Source organism: Hypanus sabinus, chromosome 30 (genome assembly GCF_030144855.1).
Source record: "Hypanus sabinus isolate sHypSab1 chromosome 30, sHypSab1.hap1, whole genome shotgun sequence".
NCBI lineage: Eukaryota > Metazoa > Chordata > Chondrichthyes > Myliobatiformes > Dasyatidae > Hypanus > Hypanus sabinus.
Genome location: NC_082735.1, coordinates 21,028,388 through 21,053,637, shown reverse-complemented (window position 1 = coordinate 21,053,637; position 25,250 = coordinate 21,028,388). Strand labels below are relative to the sequence as shown.

At 38.4% G+C, this 25,250-nt stretch overlaps 1 protein-coding gene across 1 annotated transcript in view; it reads right to left on the bottom strand.

Annotated features, from left to right (window-relative positions):
* The window catches only part of LOC132383331 (CUB and sushi domain-containing protein 1-like), a 474,994-nt gene that overhangs the window by 20,560 nt on the left and 429,184 nt on the right, over positions 1 to 25,250 (bottom strand). Inside the window, exons 50-55 of the mRNA XM_059954233.1 lie at positions 19,303 to 19,414; positions 15,136 to 15,315; positions 6,480 to 6,545; positions 6,223 to 6,384; positions 4,794 to 4,906; positions 1,131 to 1,218 (exon numbers count right to left, since the gene is read on the bottom strand). Of these exons, the coding sequence (XP_059810216.1) occupies positions 1,131 to 1,218; positions 4,794 to 4,906; positions 6,223 to 6,384; positions 6,480 to 6,545; positions 15,136 to 15,315; positions 19,303 to 19,414 (721 nt within the window). The remainder of the gene's footprint in view (positions 1 to 1,130; positions 1,219 to 4,793; positions 4,907 to 6,222; positions 6,385 to 6,479; positions 6,546 to 15,135; positions 15,316 to 19,302; positions 19,415 to 25,250) is intronic.

The following is a 25,250-nucleotide window of genomic DNA, read 5'->3' as shown; positions in this document are numbered from 1 at the left end:
TAACAAGCAGAATTCCTTTGAAAGCAAATCAGGCAAGATGTGAAATGAACTTCTGTTCACTAGTTTCCAGGGTGTTAATGCAACTGAAAATTAGAAATGAAATACAGAATTTTACTTATTTTGTGACATCAAATCACTGCTTCTTATAAGAATCTTCCATTTTCAATGAATTGGGTCTCAATAGATTTTTCCTAGATCACACCTTACAGAAATTAAGTTTGTTTACCTCCTGTGCAGATAATTTCAAGTTTGTGGGAAATAAAAACAGTTTAACTTGGTGTACGCCTTCATTGCCAACTCATTTCTGTAGCAACGTCTTTAGGGATCTCTCAGGCCATGTTTTACTAACTCTGTTTCGTGCTTCAGATTTTCTCACTGGGATTACTTAACAGGAGAATGGTCTTATTGTGAACTACTATACAACAAGCTTGCTTGCAAGATCTAGAAGATTTAATCCCATGGGTTTTGAGATGGATTCTGTCAGATTTCAGAATTACTTCTTATGTCAACGTGGCCTCAAATATGCAGAATTACAACTTTACAGGACAGAATGTCCAACTTCAGGACTTTTCTTTAGGAAGCAATCAGCTTGTCTCTCCCAACCAACTAGAATGGTCTATTTAAGTATTCACTCTATTGGGATATTTTCTCATTTTAAATTCTTCACAGCAAGTGCCATCCTTTTGGGAATACAAGTCAATTGATGCAAACAATTTTGCAACTATTCAGAATGGACCATCGATGAATCATGAGAAATTCATGTGCTCTATTTTTGATAAATTTTGGTTCTTAAGGATATAGGCAAGAATGAGGTCATAAAATATCCAATCCAACCTTGAAATTCCCCGGGTAATTTTCAGTCTGATATTCTTTGCCCAGTGCCTGAACCACCCTCAAAATGCAATGCAGGACAGAAGGAAATAGTTGCAAACACCCCTTGGTACTCCTGTTAGTCTTTTAGTGAAGATATGAAATGCAGAAGAAGCACTATAGAATGAGGAGGCCTTTGTCTTTATGAACATGGGTAATGGATCCAAAATCATTATAGGCACTTAAGAGGTTCAACACAAAATAAATTGAACTAATGCACTTGTTAGCTTAGTTAAGAAGTATGAAGAAAATCACATTACCTATTCTTTGGAGACCAAATTGCCCAAAGTCCTTTCCTCGAACATATCCCTGGTACACAAATGTGTTACCCGAAGGCTCAGCAGAAACCTGAATGATAATAAATGAGGTCAGTCACTCTATCAGTAATCAACATTTCAAGGGTATTTGCAGAACACGGCCCTGAATTTTTTTTCTACCTTAGATGGATCTATTGTGGAGCAGAACATGTGCCTATTATGTGCAACTCTCCGGTGTTGTGAGCTTTGTTGTACTACATACAATGCAACTACAGCAAGATCATCAGGTGAGAGGGAATGTCTTACAAATGTACTGTGCGGTAAGTTAGGTGGCAAAGTTGCTTAACAAATATAATGGAGTTCTGATTTCTAATTCATTGATTTACCAGTGACAATGAATGAAGAAGGAAAATTATCATTTTAGACTTAAATGCAACACCCACCAGAAAAATTGTTAGCCACTCTGCACGTTAGTGGTGCATTGCACTGACTGTTTGTTGTGTCCAATGAGCTTGTTGCGTCTTGTCCCATTTTCATTTAGGAAAGATATCTACATTGCGACAGCAAGATGGTCACCACAATCATTTGAGGAGTTTGAAGCACATGGCATTGTGCGCGTGTTCTTGTACTGAGTCTTTGTTCAATCCTTCATCTGACCCCATTCCCACCGATCTTTTGTATGATTCCACCTCTCCTCACCCGTGACTCTCCCACTCTATTCAGAGACAAAGGAGCCACAACTCATCCAGATTTCTGTGTGTTTCTGTATGCTCCAATCTTGTAAAGCAACATGACAGGAGATAGTCAATTTCTCTGCACCTTGATGGAATATGATTATGCTGACAAACCAGATCACAACCCACCTACATTAACCATCATGGTAGTTACTTTTGGTATTCATAAATTTAAGCCTTTTTGGGTGCTAGTATAAATTTTTAGGTGTGGCGCACCCGGACACGCTTTCCATCCATGCCGGGTTGAGTGTTGAGCTTGCAACTTGACCTCATAAAGAAAACACTGTGCTGTGAGAAGGACGTTGGGGACCACTCACAGAATCTTTCCTTCAAGACGACCACTTGAGAAAAGTGGTTGCCGAGGCTCTGGCAGAGTATGGCACACAAAACAAAAAAATACTGAATTCTTAAAATCTTAAAAATATATATATATATGAAAATAGTTATAAACAATAGACAATAAGTGCAGAAGTAGACCATTCAGCCCTTCGAGCCTGCACCGCCATTTTGAGATCATGGCTGATCATCTACTATCAATACCCAGTTCCCGCCCTGTTCCCATATCCCTTGATTCCCCTATCCATAAGATATCTATCTAGCTCCTTCTTGAACGCATCCAGAGAATTGGTCTCCACTGCCTTCCGAGGCAGTGCATTCCAGACCCTCACAACTCTCTGGGAGAAGAAGTTTTTCCTTAACTCTGTCCTAAATGACCTAACCCTTATTCTCAAACCACGCCCTCTGGTACTGGACTCTCCCAGCATCTGGAATATATTTCCTGCATCTATCTTGTCCAATCCCTTAATAATCTTATATTTTGCAATCATATCCCCTCTCAATCTCCTTAATTCCAGCGTGTACAAGCCCAGTCTCTCTAACCTCTCTGCGTAAGTCAGTCCAGACATCCCAGGAATTAACCTTGTGAATCTTCGCTGCACTTCCTCTACAGCCAGGATGTCCTTCCTTAACCCTGGAGACCAAAACTGTACACAATACTCCAGGTGTGGTCTCACCAGAGTCCTGTACAAATGCAAAAGGATTTCCTTGCTCTTGTACTCAATTCCCTAAATTGTTTAATTAAATTATAACGATAGAACTAATACAAAACCTTAAGGATTTTAAAGACATTTTCTGCTTTTGACAGAAGGCCATTCACAGGGGATTTGAAAGAATGTTTAATAATAATGGTTATTTCTATGATAAATGTGTTCCAGCTATGTTTTTGAAACCTCAGCTGCTATTACTCCAAACTAGAATATTTGTTGTTGTTGCTGGAAGAAACAACATTCTAAATTACCCAGTTGGACTTGTTCAAATAAGATTTTATGCTTGGCCACTAAGTTGAACAAAACAGGGCAAATATGTGATCTGGAAAACCAACAGAACTTTGATTGCTGTTGTGCCCTTGAATTTTGATTGCATTTGGGCATCTGTAGTTGCAAGATTTTATAGATGGAATTAACCACAACCAAGCAAATGAGATGAGAGGTTTGCACAGAAGGCATTGACTATTCAATGAAATGACTGTTGCTCAGTTTATACAAAGCTTCTCTGGTACTGTTTTGGGCATACCATAATGATGAAAATACCAGATTATTCAATGGCTTCCAACTTCTATTTATGCTATGGATCCCTACAATTTCCTGAGGAGTCTGTGGTAAGACCTCTTGATCTAAATATTCACTAGGATTAGAAAAGTACTCAGAATTGCGAAAGTGATAAATGTGCCTTTTTCTTTACTTGCAAAGAAGTCTATGCAGAAACTTCAAATATTAAAAAAAAGGTTAAATTAATTTTAAAGGTTTAGCAAATTTGTTTCAAGAAGATTTCACTTGTATCTCTAGTAGATGAAATAGGAAGTTTCTCATCTTATGTCATCAGGTCCATCAAAGTCTGAACCAGCTGCCAAAGAAAAATCCTATTTGTTCCATTCCCCTGAGCTAGGTTAGAAGAAATCCTTTCATATTAGGGGTTACTTCATATAAAGTGTTTTTACCTGCTACTACTGAAGCAGCGACTTAAGTATAACTTAAGTGTGACTGGAAAAAATACTTTAAAAGTGTGGCTAAAAGGACACGGAGAAAGATTCTGTAAATGGGATTCATGCAGAAGTCTCTAGTGGAATACCTGGCATTGACAGAGATATACTGGGACATATGGCTATAAATATTTTCACAGTTAATTGCAGGCATCTCACTGTAAAGCCTTGATTGCTACCTCCACAGGGGTAGTAATATGAGAGAAATATATACTACTTTACAGGTATAATCACATGAAAAATAATATCCATGTGCGAAGTTGAGTTCCTTTAGGGCTTCCATTTGAAAGTTGATGAAATAAAAACGGAGAATAGGCATAAAATGTGTAAAAGCATAATAAAACATCTAAAGCACATAAAAATTAAATATGGAAAGTAGTGATTATCTTTATGTTATATACTGATAAACCAATCATCTCTTAGTATACATGACAAGTGTAGCTTCATATCTTTCTATCAAATGAATGAATTAATTCTAATGCATCTTCATCTATGTGAAGAAACATTGAGAGGTTGAGATGGATTTTCAATACTGGGCTCTGCCCTGAGATGGTTAAATTCTCTTACATGTGCTTACTGATAAAATAAACAATTATTAACTTTTGTTATAGTTTGGTAATCAATTGTCTTTAGAATGGTTTAGCAAAAAAATTGCACAGTGCCATCAAATATTTTCACACCCATCTCAGCTCCAAGTCTGTACTGTGAGTTGAAACATGCCACTTTTCAATCCCAATCTGTCACGTTCTCAAGGCCAGCAGAGTACATAGTGCTGACAAACTGTTGGAGATCTAGGACTACTACTTAGCAGCGAGAATGACAGGCATTTTCCTGTCCAAACTGTCTCCATAGCATTTTAACCATGAAAGATCGAGGTGGCTCATCAATACTTACATATCCATCCAGTGCCAGGTTGTCACTTTTAAATTTCTGTACAAATATTTCAACAGGACCTCGGATTTTATAAAGTTCAAGAAGAAGATGATGTTCTCCCTTTTTGTAGAATCCTGAAAGAAGTAATTACACTAAAAATTAAACAAATGTAGTATTTCAGTTTATCATTGTCATTCCTGAAGCTTTTGCTTTCTGGGAAAGTTGACTTGGGAGGAAGTCACTCAAGTAATAGTTCCTAATTTACACTGCTAGGGAAAAACCTCAACACCAATTGTGCAGGATGGTACAAGGCTTAATAAGAATCTTAGAGAAGATGATCAACATGGAAAATAATGACTGCATGTGCTCAGTTTTCTGCAGAAGTACTGGCAGGTCAAGACAGAGCTCCCCACATCTTGACTTACACAGCTATGCAGAAGTTCAGATTTGCTGTATGAATGAAAAAGTTCTGACCTATTGACAAGGAATTCTTCCTTAGACTCATGTGGACTCCAGTAGTGGAGAACACATTTCCACAGTCTGTTGGCAGTTACACTAGCAATGTCCCTAGTGAAGCTCCACTGGCTAGAACTTCTGCAGGAACAGTGAACCCATTCATTTCAGTACCAAAGGATATCACTGAGGCACCTAATTAATATGCAACAATTAAAAACATATGTGTTTGGACAAATGAATGGGTAATGAAATATGGAAAGGTTTTTCTTTACTCCTAAACATGGATTTTTATCCTCTTTCTAACACCTAAGGGCAACATTTCTCCTTCATCCCCCTATGCTGTCCTCTACTCCATACCCCTCCTTTACCAATCCCAACTGTCTAAGACAACTTGACCTCTGCTTCAGCTGATGCTATAAAATATGTGATGCAAAATGCTTGCAAAATGTGGTGAGAAGTTATTCTGCATCAAAATTCATTCTGTTAACACCAACTTAGAAAAGATCTCTTAATTCCAGTTTAACTTGGGGAGTACACATTTCCATAAACTACAAATGAAGTTGAAGATAAGTTCTGAGTAAATTGGAGTTATTACAAAATAAATGGCTTATTCAATCTCAAGATGAGGTTGGCATAAATTTATTGTCTGTTGTTTGTGCAAACACCAAACTCCAGTTCTGAACGTCATTGGTTATGATATTCGCTCTTAATGAAATTCAAAACCTGGGGATTATCAGATAGACTTCATTATATACCTCCCTGTGCATTCAACAGGAGATGAATGTTAATGTCAGAAACCTTTAGAATTTACTTGAACAGAAAATCAATTTTACCTGTTTTACAAGATGCAATTTTGACTCAGTTAGATTACATCCCATTAGAAATAATTCAAAGAGGTTTTCTTCATTTGATAGGAATGAATGTAAAGTCTCCTTTTTAGTGCAAAGAACTCAAAAATAACCAGAACCACAGTCAGTATTATTTTTCCACTTACCTGTCAATTTAAGCTCGACTCCACTCTGATCTAAAAGAGTCGCCATGACTTTACTGGTGGACAGATTAAAGCTGTTAATTGTTAACATGACTGGCTGCCTCTTCCCCAGATATTCATATGAACCTTTCCAGAGAGAATTGTGGGCAAAGACATTGGCTGGAACTGCCAACAATGAAAAAAATAGATTTAGAAACAATTGATCACACAAAGTCTTTAAATGTTTTAAGGCTTTGTTTCTATTTCGGATGTAAACTTACCTGAAAGTTTACTACTTGTTATTTCCTTCACTGTCCCCATTGGACTTCCACTGGGCCTTGTGTCTGCTAAACCAACACAAGCAATAAAATAGTTGGTAACAATAATATTTTGGATACAGGTCATAAAGACAAGACTGCGGGCAATGAGTCTGCCAATAAATAATTTAATCCTGAAATTATGAGGAGGTCACAAACTCTAAGGCCCACTCCTCTGCAGGGAGAAATATGACAATGTTTTTCTGCAGGCTGCTCTGTAATGTCTGTCACCTCCGTTAGTGAGGATTTGCACCTTGGAAAGTTTCCAGGACGCAGGCCTGGGCAAGGTAGTGTGGAAGACCGGCAGTTGCCCAAGCTGCAAGTCTCCCCTCTCCACACCACCAATGTTGTCCAAGGGAATGGAAGGGCATTAGGACCCATGCAGCTTGGCACCGATGTTGTCGCAGAGCAATGTGTGTTTAAGTGCCTTGTTCAAGGGAACACACACAGCTTCAGATCACTAGACGAACGCCTTAACCACTTGGCATGCGTCAACACAGGCTGCTCTATGTGCATGTGGTATCCAACAAAGTGGCTACAGATGGAGACATCACGGATGTTTAGAAACTTTAGATCAAATAATGCAAAGTGCCCATTCACAGCAACTGAGAATATCGCTCAGACCTTTTCTAACGAGAAAGAATTAATCTGTCGTGGAACCTTATGTGGTAATGGTGCACCAATCAACAATGTATCCTTTCAAAGATAAAAAAAGCAATCTCCCGAATTAATCAAAGCCAAATCACGGAGGGCTTTACAATGACCAATTAAACTACCAACTGGTATGTTTTTGAACTGTGGGAGGAAATTGGAATACCTGGGGGAAACCCCCACAATCACAGGGAAAACACACAAACTCCTCACAGGCAGTAGGAAGAATTGAACCCGGGTTGCTGGTATTGTAAAGCATTGTGCTAATCACTATGCCTCTATGCCACCCCATATGCTAAACCAAGCCCTGCCTATCCTGCTAGTGGATGTAGTCGGGTCTATCTTTCAAGGGAAGAGGTCATCTGTTGAATTCATGCTAATATTTATCTCTCAATCAACATAATTAAGAAAGACTTACTGTGCACTAGACACATTGTTGGATGCTACTCTTCACAATTTGGTTGGTCTATTTTCCTACATTGTTAGAATGACAATGCTTCAGAATTACTACACTATTCATGAAGTACTTCGGAACGTATTCCAAGGAGCTATATTGAGTCAAGTTCTTTCTCTACCACAGAGTGCAGCTTTAATGTAATATGATTGCACTTCAAATGGCTACAGATTGCCTACAGATATCAACAATATCGTGATTGCTGTTTCCATGAATTAGCACTTAAATATTTTCCAGAATCCTCAGACTTGCCTGGCCGGTAACAGCATACTGGATAACTTAAAAGCATAAGAAATAGAAGCAGTTGAAGGCCATTCATTCATTTGTGCATGCCCTGGGAATGAATAACATCATGGTTCATCTTTTACCTTCAGTCTGCTCTCCTGTACTAATCTCAGGTCCACTGAATTCCTAGAGTACACAAAAATCCACCTAAATTATATCTAGCAAATGGCCAACAATATCTTCATGGCTATGGGGAAGCTGAGGTGTTGATGTTATCAATTTTGAAAGTTTCAAAGGAGAAACTCAATTTATAAAGGGAGGTGAAGGTTAAGTGTCTCAGACTGCTTTCTTCCTGTGGGTGGACAAATTATTAGCAAGCTGGGAAATGTTTTGGAAAGGAAATGTTTTGATCATAAAGGAATATTTCATTTTTGAGAGGTCAGGAGAGGAGAGGACTGAATGTAGAATAAACTCATGGGGTAATTTGTTTCTTGGTGTATTACGATGATCAGTGAAGGAAAGCAGCACAGACATCATGAATGTGAAGCTCATATCTTTCACTTATGTTTTCAGAACAAAATGGTTTTCAAGATTACTTATGTAATTTATAACATAATAAAGGGAATGGAAGCAATTTTACATTGTGTTATGTAAGGATGGGATCAAAGAAGCAACACAGTAAACATCTTGATTATGGTTATAAGACAATAAGACATAGGAACAGAATTAGGCCATTCAGCCCACCAAGTCTGCTTCACAATTCAATCATGGCTGATCATTTTCTGCCCTCCTCAGCCGCACTCCTTGGCCTTCTCCCCATAACCTTTGATGTCATATCCAATCAAGAACTTATCAAGCTCTGCCTTAAATATTCAGAACAACCAGGCCTCCAGAGCCACCTGTGGCAACAAATTCCACAAATTCACCACTCTGGCGAAAGAAATTTCTCTGCATCTCTTTTAAATGGACGCCTCTCTATCCTAATGCGGTGCAGTCTTGTCCTAGACTCCCGCACCTTGGGAAGCATCCTTTCCACATCTCTGTCTAGGCCTTTCAACATTCGAAAGGATTCAATGAGATCCCCCTCATCCTTCTAATTTCTTGTGAGTACAGATGCAGAGCTATCAAATGTTCCTTGTATGATAACCCTTTCATTCCTGGAATCATCCTTGTGAATCTCCTCTGAGCCCTCTCCAATGCCAGTACATCCTTTCTTAGATGAAGAGCCCAAAATTGTTCAAAATACTCAATGTGAAGCCTCATTAGCTCCTTATAAAGCTTCAGCCTCACATCCCTGCTCTTGAAACGAATGCTAACATTACATTTGCCTTCCTCATCACTGACTCTACCAGTATGTTAACCTTTGGGGTGTTTTGTACAAGGACCCCCAAGATCCTTTGCATCTCAGATTTTTGGGTTTTCTCCCCGTTTAGAAAATAGTCTGCAATTTATAGTTCACAACATAAGCTGCCTTCTCTGTGCATTAATTGAAGGAATATAGTACTGTGGTAAACTATGTATACCTGTCTGGACACAACCCTTTGCTGACTGTTCCTGTGGCTCCTTCCACAGAGCCCTGTATAAAGGCGATTGGAGGCACTGCTCCCTCCTCAGTCTCCGAGATGTTGTGCTCTATTTTGCTACTAATAAAAGCCTATCGTTCACCTCCCGTCTCCGAGAGTCATTGATGGTGCATCAAGTACTGAAGAAAATGTTTGAAGTACTGGATTCAGTCAATTTGTAGTGTATACCACAAACATTTTTTTTTAAGAAAGCTTAATAAAGTTTTCAGTTTTAAGTAAAGTAGCTCATCATTGCAGGCCAATAGAAGTGGTAAAATGAGAATGACATTAAAATGTTAATTATCTTCACAACCATTAAAGTTGGATCATACTGCACTGGAATATAAATATGCATAGCTCATCCACAATATTCTGTGCAATATCAAAACTTTTTGTTATTCCACGTTTCTGGGAAATTCACTCTCTTTTGCTTCCGCCCAAAGTAAGTGAAGCAAAGTGGAGGAGTTACGCTAATACCTGAATATTTCAGAATCAGAATCAGGTTTATTATCACCAGCATGTGACTTGAAATTTGTTAACCTAGCAGCAGCAGTTCAATGCAATACATCATCTAGCAGAAAGAGGGGAAAAAATAATAATAATTAAAATAAAGCATAATAATAATAATAAACAAACAAATAAATTAATTAATAAATAAGTTACGTATATTGAATAGATTTTTAAAAATGTGGAAAAACAGAGATACTATATATTAAAAAAGTGAGGTAGTGCCCAAAGCTTCAACGTCCATTTAGGAAACAGATGGCAGAAGGATAGAAGCTGTTCCTGAATTGCTGAGTGTGTGCCTTCAAGCTTCTGTATTTCCTAGCTGATGGTAACAGTGAGAAAAGGGCATGCCCTGGGTGCTGAAGGTCCTTAATAATGGAGGCTGCCTTTCTGAGGCACTGCTCCCTAAAGATGTCCTGGGTACTTTGTAGGCTAGTACCCAAGATGGAGCTGACTAGATTTAGAATCTTCTGCAGTTTCTTTCGGTCCTGTGCAGTGACAATGATGCAGCCTGCCAGAATGCTCTCCACGGTACGACTATAGAAATTTTGAGTGTATTTGTTAACACATTATTCATCTGCATACTTTCAGAAAATGATGAGAACTAGAACTAGGGGACATAGCCTCAAGATTCAGTGAGTAGATTTAGGATGGAGATGAAGAGGAACTACTTTTCCCAGAGGATGGTGAATCTGTGGAATTCTCTGTCCAATGAAGCAGTGGAGGCTCTCTCGGTAAATATATTTAAGACAAGGTTGGATAGATTTGTGCATAGTAGGGGAATTAAGGGTTATGGCAAGAAGGCAGGAGATGAGTCCATGGCCAGATCAGCCATGATCTTATTGAATGGCAGAGCTGGCTCAACGGGCCAGATTGCCGACTCCTGCTCCTATTTCTTATGTTCTTATGCAACAGTAACCTGACTTTTTTCTCTTGTGGTCCAGGGATTTGTTCTTATACCATGGTTTAAGTTGCTGAGCTTGCTGGTTCCCTAATTTCCCTACTCATCAGAATCAGAATGTTTAATATTTCACTGGCATATGTTGTGAAATTTGTTAACTTTGCGGCAGAGGTAAAACGTAGTACATGATAATAGAGAGAAAAAAACAATTACTTTATCCAATATCCATCTGTACAGCTAAATACGTTAAATAAGTCATACATAAAATAGAAATTTAAAAAAGTAATGATGTAGAGTTCATAGGTTCAAAGTCCATTCAGAAATCCGATGACAGAGAAAAAGAAGCTGTTCCTGAATCATTGAGTGTGTGCCTTCAGGCTCCTGTACCTCTTTCCTGATAGTAGAAATGAGAAGAGAGCATGTCCTGAGTGATGGTAGTCCTTAATGCTGGGTGCTACCTTTTTGAGGCATTGCTCCTTGAAGATGTCTTGAATACTACAAAGGCTAGTAGATATAATCGAGCTGACTAATTTAGCAACTCTCTGCAGCTAGCTTCGATCCTGCACAGTAGCTCACTACACCCCCTCCACCATCCATAGCAGATGGTGATGCAACCAGTTCAAATGCTCTCCACCGTACATCTGTAGAAATTTGTGTGTGTTTTTGGCGACATGCCAAATCTCTTCAAACTTCTAATGAAATATTTCCAATCAGAAGAATCATGCACCTATCCAGACACAAGCTGCTTTCTTATGTTACCTTCACAAATACCTTAAAACAATACTAATCCAAAATTTTACCTTTGTATGTTGTTGCGATGAAGCATATGTATTGCATAGATGCAAATATGATTCAGTTTATCAACAGATTGCTTTTTCTCTACTTCCTTCGCTTTTGATCTAATGAAGAAGATCAAACTTATGATATGCATGGTATCCCCTGTTCCCAACTTCAAGCTACTGGCAGAATCAATACATTTTCCACTTCAGACACAATGTAAAGATTGTCGATTATAATAGAGCATATTTGATTGTTTTAACTTGCTTTTTCAGTGGGAAAGGCACAATTAGATTAAAAAAATACTTGAAAAATTATTTCAGTAACAGCAATCAGTCCTCAGTAAATTGCATCTCTTCCTAATCCTGAAGCACGATGTAAAAAATAAGAGCTTCATATATTCACTTCTGCCTTCACTTCTAACAAATGATGCTTGAGCCAAAATGAAAATTAATAAGCCTCAAGCAAGATGAAAAGATAAGAAATATCCTGATAGAATAATGGATATGTGGAATAGATTTTCATCAAAAATAATGTCATGCAAATTACCTTCGTTACAAGGAGCTGCATAATGATATGAAAAGCATGACATTGACAGTTACAAAGATTAAAATAGAGAAGAAAGATCAAATACACAGAGCAACATTGTGGCATTGCAGTTACTGAAACCATAGAATTATTACCTACGAAGCAAATGGCAAATGGCTGAGTTATGGAGATAGAGGCATAAAAATGCAATCTGGAGTTCCATTGAACTATTTTTGCTGGGGCTGTCTGACAGGCAGAGGAGGGCATCAGGGAGAATTTCCTCAGAACTTTTCTCCTCAGATTCAAAACTCCTTTTGGGAAGCATTATAGTTTTGATGAGATGAAAGGCTTTTTCTCTTATGGAACTTAGGAGATCAACACCATTTTTGACATGGTGCAGTGTGTTGTATAAGAACTGTCCAATATGTTTACATTTCAGTGCTGCATTCAAAAACGTTAATGGCTGTGAAGGCAGCTAAGCAGCTTGACACCATTCTCAATTTGCTGATTACATTTGCTGGCAACGTTGCACTTGGGTTACTTTTACTTAGCACTGCAAAAACTGTTAAGCTTTCAAATAAAATTAATATGAATTTCTGTAGAGTATATTATTTGTCACTGCTAAGCACTTCCAGATGGATGGTGAATCACCCCTTCCTTGGTGTTATCAGTGAAGCTTAAATCTTCCAAAGCTAATCCCTCATTCTCATTGGACCATCTTCCTATGAGTATAATTTTGCTGCCAGCCATCCTCGTGTTCTTGTTAGAGTGAAATTGTCATTTGGAGCTAATATGCACTGGGTCACTGGCTATCTAATGCTGCAAGCGCACGAGTGTCACATTGAAATAACTCAAACCCAATTCACTTAAAGAACAGCAGCAAGAAACCACTTGCTCTGCTGGGCTCCAGGCTCAATTTAAACGAGAACTAAAAGCACCTTCCATAGGTCCAATGCTCTGCTTCCAACCCCTAACCCAATCAGCTTCAGCATTTTGCACTATTTGCAGTAACCAGCAAAAGTATTTCTTAACTTTTTGCAAAAAATAAATCCATTAATAAAATCACTCAGAATCCACTCTATTGCTTTGCATATTGCTAGTCTTAAGGAGCACTGCCTCAAAAAGGTGGCATTCCATCTTTAAGGACCCACATCACTTAGGCCATGCCTTGTTCTCATTGCTACCATCAGGAAGGAAGTAGAAGAAACTAAAGTACACACTCAGCGATCCAGGGACAGCTTCTTTGCCTCTGCCATCGGAGTTCTGAATGGACATTAAACCATGAACACTACCTCCCTGCCTTTCTATATTTTTCTTTTGCACTGCTTATTTAATTTAACTATTATTGTTGTATTATAGACAATAGACAATAGGTGCAGAAGTAGACCATTCGGCCCTTTGAGCCTGCACCGCCATTTTGAGATCATGGCTGATCAACTACTATCAATACCCTCATATCCCTTGATTCCCCTATCCATAAGGTACCTATCTAGCTCCTTCTTGAAAGCTTCCAGAGAATTGGCCTCCACTACCTTCCGAGGCAGTGCATTCCAGACCCCCACAACTCTCTGGGAGAAGTAGTTTTTCCTTAACTCTGTCCTAAATGACCTACCCCTTATTCTCAAACCATGCCCTCTGGTACTGGACTCTCCCAGCATCTGGAACATATTTCCTGCCTCTATCTTGTCCAATCCCTTAATAATCTTATATGTTTCAATCAGATCCCCTCTCAATCTCCTTAATTCCAGCGTGTACAAGCCCAGTCTCTCTAACCTCTCTGCGTAAGACAGTCCAGACATCCCAGGACATTGGGTGTATTTAAGGTAGAGATAAATAGGTTCTTGATTAGCCAGGGTATCAAAGGGTAAGGGGAGAAGGCAGAGGAGTGGGGATGACCCGAGGAATTGGATCAGCCCATGATTGAATGGTGGAGCAGACTCGATGGGCCTAATGGCCTACTTCTGCTTCTATATCTTATGGTCTTATTATATAAATGAAAAAAATATATATATACATATAGTAATTGTTTTTTTTGTATTATCATGCATTGCATTGTACTGCTGACACAAAGAAAACACATTTCACTATATTAGAACTGATTCTTATTCTGGATCTGCTTCTGATTGATTATCAATGCCAAAAGAACTTAGAACAAAGTATCAGTTCCAATCAGGTTTAAGGATGGAAAACACTTCAAATTTCACTTTCACTGGAGACGACAGCTGTCTGCAAGTTTAATTTATTTGAAATCTCAATCACACTGACTTGCGATAATGCATCATTTAAAAAAAAATCTTTATTGACTATTTTCTATTTAGCACTAAGTATTAATGAACTTAAGGTATTGGTAGTTGGGGGGAAGGCAGCTGCATTATTACAGAGCTGATTGTACAAACCTTAATAAGGAATCATTCATGTTGGAATAAATGGAAAAAGATGACCTTCCATAAGCAGAGAGCTAGCTCTGACTATGGATTTAGGTTATGGTGACATTATTTGGAAGCAACATGACAATACCTAACTACTTTGTCCTAGCACTAGCTATCATGCAAGTACATCTACAACTTGAGAGAGAACAGAATAAATATAGAGCACAGTAGTAACATGCGACATAATCACTGAGGCTTCACTTGAAAGAATTCTCAAGGTACCACTTGACAGTGTACAACATGATAAGATCATTTCTGTACAATGACAACTAAGAATTACTGAAGTACTTTATAATTTACATACAATTGATACAATTATACAGAATAACAGAAACAATGTGAAGTACTTTTTACTTTACAGTTGTATTTTAGATCAAGTGACATACAGATCTTGAAGGCACAAGTATAACTTTCACTCTTTTCCATAGATTCTGCCTGACCTGCTGAGTTCCTTCAGCATTTTGTGTGTGTTGCTTGAATTTGCAGCATCTGCAGATTTTCTCTTGTGATTAGTATAGCTTTCTGGTTGTACAGTATTTGTACAAAAAGTTGCTAGCATAATAAATATGTTTTCTTAAGGGCTTACCGTAACAGAGCGGCTGCTTTCCTGACCAGCTTCCATCAGGTCTGCATGTCCGATGCTCTGACCCTCCAGCAAGATAGAAATCAGACTGGCATGTGTATATTAAGGTGTATCCAAGAGAAGGCAAATCAATAGATCCCACATTCACATGAGGAGGAGTTTCAGGTTGTCTGCAGTGATGTGCTTTAAAGAAAAGTTGGATTTTGTTACGATTCAGAAAAGATAAAAATAATCACACTCAAGAGTCTTAAATATATATCTTTTTATCAACCATTTTAATGAAGCAGAACAGGGAAGGCTCCATACAGATGATAATGAACAGGCTTAGTGAATACTAGATCAAATGCCTTACATTTTATTTTCAGTGAACATTAATTGCGATTGGCATTTCTGTAAAGACAGAGATTTTTGAAGACAGTTTAATTGATTTGCCATTTGACAAGAAATTTGGCTCCTCAATCATGTCCATTTGGTCTTAGTCTGGTCAAGCCCATTCACACTCTGATTTGCCTAAAGATGACTTGTACCCACTTATGTTTCTGAAATCAGGATATTTAAATAGACCATCTCTTGATGATTCCAGTAAATGAGGACAGGATATGGTCACAATCCTGAGGACTTTTTACTTCTATCTAAAAAAAATTACTTAGAAACCCTTCAGCACCAAAGGTGTTGCTTGGTAGCTGGAAAAACTTTTCACAATTCCAAATTTTGCGGCCTGTTGCTTCCAAAGTTCTTTGAGTTTCGGGATGCTAGAAATTACTTTCCTTTACCCTTTATAAGGTGGGCATCTAGCATGCTGATCAGGCAAAATAAGTCTTTAGATACCTTTGAGCAATACACACAAAATGCTGCAGGAACTCAGCAGGTCAGGCGGCTTCTATGGAGGGAAATAAACAGTCAATGTTTTGGGTCAAGACTGAAAAAGACCTGATGAAGAGTTCTAATGAAGAGTTGTAATGAATGGCCTGCCCAAAACATGGACTATTTATTCCACTACATAGATGTGGTCTGACCCGCTAAGTTCCTCCAGCATTTTATGTGTGTTGCTCAAGAGTTTTATCATCTGCAGAACCTCTTATGTCATTATATGCTTTGTGCATCATTTGGTCTTTTCTGAGCACAGCCTTTCCAGTACTCTCTCCAGGGGCAAATGCTCTATATTCCCTCATGTCTTTTTTTTTTAATTTTTTTATTAGTTTTTCAGAACATTTTACAAATTAAAAACCCCAAATCCCAATGAGGAACATTAAAACAGTGCAAAATTAAGCATACAATAACAATATGCTACAAAGGAAGAGAATTTAGCAAAAAAAAAGCACCTGAATTAAAGACAAGTAAGCTTAGTGTCCTCCCCAAGCCCCACAACACAAGAAAAAACAACAGCAACTCCACTCCCTCATGTCTTTTTATGTAACCCAGATTAATTAAACCCAATATTTTAATGTTAAGGAAATTCTACCTGCGGAGGGATGAAAATGAGGTTTACCGATTTAAAAAAAAGAATTTTGGGGAAAAAAACGTTATCCGAGAGCAGGGTAGTCTGGACACAGAACGGACAAGGAGAGAATCGCAGCAACAACTAGAAGCTGAAGAGTGGAATTAGTAATGAGAATCTTTACCCTACTAACTTGAAACCCTCAGGGTGAAATCCCTGGAGGAGAGACAACAATGATTAAAGATTTATTGAAGCTGCAGCTATAACATGCAGCAACTATAATTTGACAATATCTGCAGAGGCAAGTATCCAAAATCCCTACTGTGTAGTCCGGAATTAGTTCTGCAAAATCATACCGAAGGTTTTGGTCAAGTTTTGTTCAAGTTTGTGAATCAAATTTCTGTGGATCATGAACTATTTCATTTCAACGAAATCACGAACCAAGAATGCGAGCCACCCAAGAGTCTAAGAACCAGTGTGGGAACGAAATGTGTAATGATGCAGATGATTTAATAAGGTTGGATGTATAAGCTTATTTTCTTTCAAAGAAACTGAATTTGATTTTCTGCAAGAACTGATTATTTTTGCAAAGACTTGGAGAAGTTACTGAATGAGACTTACTTTGTTTAAGAGTTGTGATGTGGGAGAGATTGTCGTGAAAGGAGTTAAGTTGTATAGATATGCAATTTTTTGAATTTGAATTTATACTTGTAGATATACTGCCTGGAACTGAAACTGAAGTTAACTATAATACTTGAAGATAGGAATTATATTTGGTTTTCTAACTAGGGATAAGTAAAAAGGAAAGTTTAATCTGTAAACTTTTAAATACAAAGTAGTACTGAATCTAATTAGTTAGAGAAATTAGAGTAACAAAGGTTACTCTAATGAATATCACTGATTCTAATTAAAAAGCAATTTATTGTAATTTGATATCAAAGATTTGGAACCTAAGTAGAATGTTTGAATTTTGAATTGTTCTTGCTCATGTAAAACTTCTGTACATATTGTTTATTTTTCTTATAAATAAAACCTAATCCCCGGAAGTGTTTGGTTTCTATTCACTGTCTTCTTCTGATACCTGGGTTCTTCTGATGGTCTATTAACAACTAGTGTAATTAGATTTTTCTTAGAAGAGTGTGATGAGTGGTCACCCATGCTAGGACTGGTGCTACACAGGAGTTAAATTGAGGTCCAGTATGCAGGGACACTTGGACTACCCTTTCCGATTTGCAGTCTGCCGCTTATGTGTGAAGATTGCAGGGGCCTTTAACTTTATTCCAAGTTGCTATGAAATTATGAGTGCAACCAGGAATTTAAGCAACAGCAGAAGTGAAAGATAGTGGGCAATGTGTATTTTTAACTACACAAGAAAGAGAAGTGTTCTGAACTACTGTTATCTATGTTTAAGCTACTCCGTAATGCTCTTGACCATTATATTTTATGATTTTGTCTCAGAAAAGACCAAATATTGCAATTTATTTCCAGGTTGGATATCAGAGGAATTGGGGAGGATCTTACAGCAATTAGCTCCTTAATTTCATTCTCCCCTTTTCCTTTTTTTGTATTTTGTGGATTTGGGAACTGCTATTAAAAAAATATCATCGTATGTACAAATTGAGTGCTGGTTAGGCACTTCATTGCACTGTCAATCACAATTTATGTCATTTTCCTGATGTTTGAGTGCAAAATGATGGGATTATATTTGGCTGGTTAGCTACTTTTTCAGGTTAGGACATTGCTGGGCGATTTATCATTCTGTCCTTGGATTCTAGAGATATAATTACACTGGACCAACTAGCTTGTTGGAGCAGCTGGATCTGTTGCATAGAACTTCAGTAACAGAGTCACAATTCAGCAACAGTCGTCACCACATCCAGTACAGTAAGCCAGATCTTCTATAATATGGAGCAATTTGAACTGGATGAAGATTGGCTTCTGAGATGGTAGAAACCAGAGAAGAAAACTGAGATTGCTCATTCATTAAGGGCTTCTGACTAAAGATGATTGCAGAAAGTTCAGCCTTGCAACAATACTTGTAGTTATATCACTGTTGTGCATGGTGAAGGTACTCTTGTAATGTCCAGAAATACTATATTTCACGATTTTGACTCAGAGTGTAATGGCTTCACAGAACAGATTCTGGAGTCATGTGTCCGCGTGTAATGGGGTCAGGTATGATGTCAAGGATGTCAGGGCATATGGTGTAATGGTCAGTAATCACACACTGGTTTCAGGTCATAAGGTGTAATGGAGAGAACAAGTAAACTGAAAACAAGGCAGTTCATGGAGAATTGTTTCCTCTTCAGTAACTTAACTTATACTCACCATACACAACTGACTGAGCACAATATGCACCTCCATGTCTTCCTCTGCACTGGGAATTATTACATTAACAAAAGTCATGTACATTATTGGTAGCTTCAACTGCAAATAAAATCCTTCCTCGGAAACAGAGGAGTAACAAAGTGATTTACTTGTTTAATTATTGATTTACGCAGTCATGGGGAGAACATACAAACTCCTTACAGGAGATGTATGATTGTCTTTCCAAAGATGAAATTGATATCACAAGCTGAAAATGGAGTTTCAATCACAAACTAATGACACAGGCCAACTTGCATGTATTTCATTTTATGTTAATAAATAATTAATTTGCAAGTGTGTAGACACAGTAACAACAAATTCCAGTGAGTTTTCAAGTGAAGACAAGACACAAAAATTGGACATACGAATGCATTCAGGCTGAGTGCCACTCCAGGTAAGGTTGGCAAGGCAAGTGCGTGTACTTGATCCAAGGAGAAGATAGCCTTTCAGGCACTTGAAGCCCACCGTACTTCCAACCTGCCAAAAAGTGGAAACAGTTATTTTAACATTGATGTACAGATGATAAACATTTAAAACCTCCACTAAATGTCAAAACAATACATTTGTTATTGTGAGTGCACCTTGCAGACCAGTGTTACTATTAATCTCAAGAGGCTCCTTAGATAAGAGTAAAAGTCAATAGGCATGATATTTTATTCCACTTATCTTGGGACCAGAGAAAAAGATTTGTTTCTAAGGGGGTGCTTCAATTTTATCACAAAAAGAATTGTTCAAGGAAATAATTCTAAAACCTCACTTGGAATTAATCTGGTTCTAAAGAGGATTTTCTCTGCCGAAGAGCATTCAGTGCTTTTTTATTCTGTCACTGCTTAAATCTTATTTGGTCAGAAATTAGTGCCAAGCTAATTCCCCACTAAAAATACATGCAATTCCCCACAATAAAGATCATCTGTGCCAGAAATATTCTACTCTGGTAACCTGTTAATGACAATACCACAGTATCCATGGGGGATTGGTTCCGAGAACCCCTGCGGATACCAAAAAATGCAGATGCTCAAGTCCCTTATTTAACCTGTCTCATGTGGTGGTCTTTAGGACCCAGTGGAACCCCAAACTTTATTTAACCTGTTTCAGTCCGGTGGACGTTAGCACCCGACGGCAGAGCTCTGAATCCGCAGTGTTTCTGTTCACAGAAATAATCACGATCATGATTGAAAGTAAGGCACAAGTAATAAAGTGATCGGAAAGAGGTGAAACACCATCGGTCATTGGAAAAGCATTAGGCTACAGTCGGCCAACGATTGGAATAATTTTAATGGAGCATGTGAAAGGCCCTGCCCCGATGAAAGCTACAATTATTACTAAGCAACGCAGTGGTTTAATAATTGCAATACGTATGTTTCTTAAGTGTTTTATATGCATAGAAAAGTAAAATATGTACTATATACTAAGAAAAACGTTTGACTAACTGACGCTAAATTATACCGGATGTACCTGTTTTGACTTCAAATCCAACTTAAAGACAGACTCAGGAATGGAACTCATTCATAACCCAGGGACTAACTGTACTTTTAAGTCATTTCTAGATTACTTATAATACGTAATACAATGTAAATAGTTGTTATACTGTATTGTTTAGGGAATGACAAGAAAAAATAGTCTGCACATGCTCAAACAATGAGTGCTGGAGAGAGAACTTCCGGGTTTTCCTGCTCCGCTGTTGGTTGAATCCGTGCACGCGGAACCCGCGGATAAGGAGATGCAACTGTACCTTAAATGTTCTATCTCTGTGTAGATATGTAAAGTAACCATATAATTGAAGTTCCACACATGTCAAAATAATTCTGCTGGTTTTCATTTGAGATTGAGTGGTCCAAAGCAAAATTCTTTTTCAGTTAGTGATGCAATGGTTTGGGTTTTACTGACTTTCTGTGGCAATGCAAGAACTTATTATTTCTAGCATGCATGGGGCTGCAGCATGTGCATATTCAAGTACCAAATCTGAACCTCCTGGAATCTCTGGATGGACACAAACTTGCTGTAATTCTGCAGTGATTAATCTGAAACATCTCATAGAACCATAGAACCGTAAAACATTACAGCACAGAAACAGGCCTTTTGGCCCTTCTTGGCTGTGCTGAACCATTTTTATGCCTAGTCCCCCTGACCTGCACCTGGGCCATATCCCTCCAAACCCCTCTCATCCATATACCTGTCCAAGTTTTTCTTAAAGTTTCTCCTCACAGAACCCGAACCAGTTTAAAACTGAGACAGGATCTGCAAGTTGATTCATCCAGATGGTGATTTTATGGCTGCAGGGAAGAAATGGAAGGATCAGATACATTATTAATATATTAATTAACCAAGTTTTAAACATTAAATTCATCTTTTAAAGTTTGAGATGATTTTTCATTGTTTTAAGTGTTATTATTTTCTTTAAAATATGTGCCAGAGGCTTTCAGAAATACATAAGAATTTGGACAGCTTTGGAAAATTTATAGGATAATTATGTAATTTTTCTTCTTGTCTGTGCTTTTCCATCATTTTCATGGACAGGTCCTGCCCACAAAACCTGATTATATCAACTGAGGCCCTTACACCACTCAGGTCTTCACTGATGGAAGTCAAGGTGTTGTTGACAGCAAGTTCATCCTCTTTTAGGTCATGCTCAACAAAATAGCAGAACATTTAGGTTTCAACTGCTAAGTGTAGGCGGTAGCCTCTAAGCAGCCTCAAAGCAAAGCACATCTGTACATCTCCGACCTTTCCTGGAAGAGCGCCCAAAAATCCAAAAATCTTATGCCTTCCCTCCAACATCAACTCGTTAGCCACGTATTAAACTGTATAAACGTCCCAGTTTTAGTTTCAGTCATGATGAAATGAGCCTAATGGCTTAATTCTCCTTCCATACCCTATGGTCTTATGGCCGAACTGAATGAATGAAATTTCAGAAGACAAGGACGTGACAACAGAATTATGTCTCCTATTGTCCAGAGAAGGGGTCAGGGAATAAACTTCAACCTGGCCTGTGGGAACACAGTTTATCAGGAGATCTAAGAGTGCAGTTACCAGTGGCAAATCTAGGTAAAAGGTCCAGCTGAATATGCAATGGACTGCCAAGTTGATACAGCATTCAGGGTGGTTAATGGATTTCCTTCAGCTACACAGCAATGAAGCTGAGGTGATAACTTTGGGGGATTATTAAGATGATAGATTTTAGATCCATGATGAGACTAAAGAAGCCCTTGCTCTTCTCCGAAGAGCAAAGCGACTAAGATCGTGACTAGTTTAGATAGGGGAGATAGAAGGAACTCGTTCTAACTGGGGGGTTGAACGTACTTAATGAGGTTACCTATTTGGCCAAACAACTTTGTAGTTAAAGTATAACATTCAATACCTATGGGAATTATGGAAACAGAATCATCCCGGGGTTTCAAAAGAGAATTATTCTGCGTACCTAAATGAGAGATATTTCTGGACAATGAGTACATGAATGAACTTAACAGAAGCACTCTATTCAAATCAGCATGGACTTTTTGGGCCAGCATTAGACCATAAGACATAGGAGACATTTGGTCCATTGAGTCTGCTCCACCATTCCATCATGGCTGACTTATTATCCCTCTCAGCCCCTTCTATTTTTCCCCATAACCTTAGACACCCTGACTAATCAAGAAACTATCAGCCTCTGCTTTAGATATACCCAATGACTTGGTCTCCACAATCGTCTGTCACAATGAATTCCATAGGTGCATCACCCTCTAGCTAAAGAAATACCTCTTCATCTCTGTTTTTAACTCTTTGTCTTTGACTCGACCACTTGAGAAAACATCCCGTCCTCATCCACTCGATCGAGTCTTTTCAATTTTCAATGATTTCAATGAGATCCCCCCCCCCCCCACCTCATTCTTATAATCTTCAGTGAGTACAGGCCCAAAGCCATCAAACGCTCTTCACACATTAACCCTTTCATTCCCAAGATCATTCCTGTTAACCTCTTCTCGATCCTCTCCAACATCCTTTCTTAAATAAGAGACCCAGAACAACAATATTCAGACAGCAGTCTGACCAATGCCTTATAAAGCCACTTTTGTTGCATAACAATTCTATGATTCCATGAAGAATGAAGGGGAAGAGAGAAATCTGAGCTCTGCCCTGGATTTGTTTGCATTGATATTTATGTAGATAGTGGCACTAGGGAGTTTGAAAGATTATCAACAAAGGATTCAAAATAAATATTTTCTGGAGACACATGAAAGAGATGGATTGAGAATATACAAAGGAAAAGAAATGTGGGACTGACTGGAAGTACTTAGCGATAATAACAATTTATGAATAAAATAGAGAGCACAGGAGAAGGGAAAATACAAGTTAAAATCATAAATATTAAAATAACAGTGTAAAAGACTGAGTGATGGGGAAGTAGCTTTTGGTAAGGAATGTTATAAGATGTTTCAGGTAGGTACAACTGTGGTTTGGTTTAAAGGTAGACAAGTGTCACTGCATGAAAGGCTGCTGTCTCTCATCTCCAGCAATGCATGGGTCAATCCCAAGCTCCAGCCCTTTTTGTATCGAACTTGCATGTTCTCCCTGTGGCCACATACATTTCCCCAGGTGCTCTAGTTTCCTCCCACATCCAAAAACCTTGCTGATAGGTTAACTAGTTACATAAATTCCCTGTAATACAGGTAGGTGGAATCTAGTGAGAAATGTAGGCCATATGAGAGAGAACGAACTGCAGGGAAATTAATAGGGGCCAGAGGCTGATGCAAACACCCTGAGAGAAAGCAGACACTCAATGGACTACATTGTTTTCACCTCTATCTTAAAAGAAATGAGGATATAACAAAGTGACAGAGAGATTATGGAATCAAACTCTGTTGCTGCATTATTGAGAATGTATTTCAAAGATCTGGTAAAACCTAGAAGAGTCGGTGTTCTTACATCGGTAAGAATCTGCATCAGATCAATCATCTCATTGGGGTCTTTTAAACCTTATCTGCCAAAGAAATAATGATGCATATTTATCATTTGGAAGCAAAAATGTATATATTGACCACCTGCCCGGAAGGTTTTCTGTCATCAGGCATCTGAATCAAGCCAGAAATATGACTTTGGTCATAAGTGTCACAGATGTGAGACTGTTTGCCATTTGGCGTATTCATATTATGACAGACAGCTCCAATTACTCCAAAGGGAAGCTCATTCATTTATGCTACATGGAAGAAGTGGAGAGGAAGCATGGGAGGTATGATGAATATTCAAAGGCTAGCAAAAACAATAATCACCAAAGAGTGAAAAGATGTGGTGATGTCAGGAGCATAACTCCGAAAGGATGAAATGAAAAACAGCACATTGGACAATAATGTCACATTGTATAGGAACAAGATCTTCTGCCAGCATTTCAATGCTGACTATCCACATCAATCCCAATTACAAGTACTTTGTTCATAACATTTTATATCTTGGTATTTCAAGTGCTCATTTAGATGGTTCTTATATGTTGTTCCACCAACCCCTCAGGGATTATAACCACATTCTGGGTGAAAGTATTCAGCCTTATAACCTTCCCTTTTCCTAACCTTATGTCTTCTAATTGTTTCTGTCTTTCTACTCTGTTTATTGATGACCTTGGCACATCAGTCAGGTCCACCGTCAGCCACTTCTGCTCCAAGACCATAAGACACAGAAGCAGAATTAACCCCTTCAGCCCACTGAGTTTGCTCCTCCATTCCATCGTGGCTGATTTATTATCCCTCTCAACCTCATCCTCCTGTCTTCTTCCAATAACCTTTGACACCCTGATTAATTAAGGACCTATCAACCTCTGTTTTAAATATATTCAATGACTTGGCCTCCATAGCCATCTGTGGCAAATAATTCCACAGATTCATCATCACTGGCTAAAGAAATTCCTCCTCATCTTTGTTCTATTCTGAGGCTGTGCCCTCCGATCCTAGGCTCCACCACTATAGGAATCATCCTTGCCATGTCCTACTCTATCACATCATTCTTCTAAATTCCAGGGAGTAAAGAGCCAGGTAAAGCTTCTCATATATTAACCCTTTCATTTCTGCAATCATTCCCATGAACTTGCTCTGGACCCCCTTCAATGCTGCTGCATCCTTGCTTAGATAAGGGGTCCAAAACTGATCAGAAGGAAAACAAACCCTGTCTTCTCCTCATAAGTGAAACATCCCAAGCTGTGAATTTCCAGTCCAAACATGTTCTTATGGCTTAGTGATCAGAACAACTTCACATGTGACAAAGAGAATGTCGTAGAATAGCCAAAATGTTTCTGACATTTTCCCCACTCTATTTTGGTTATAATTGTCTTATCTATTTCTCACAT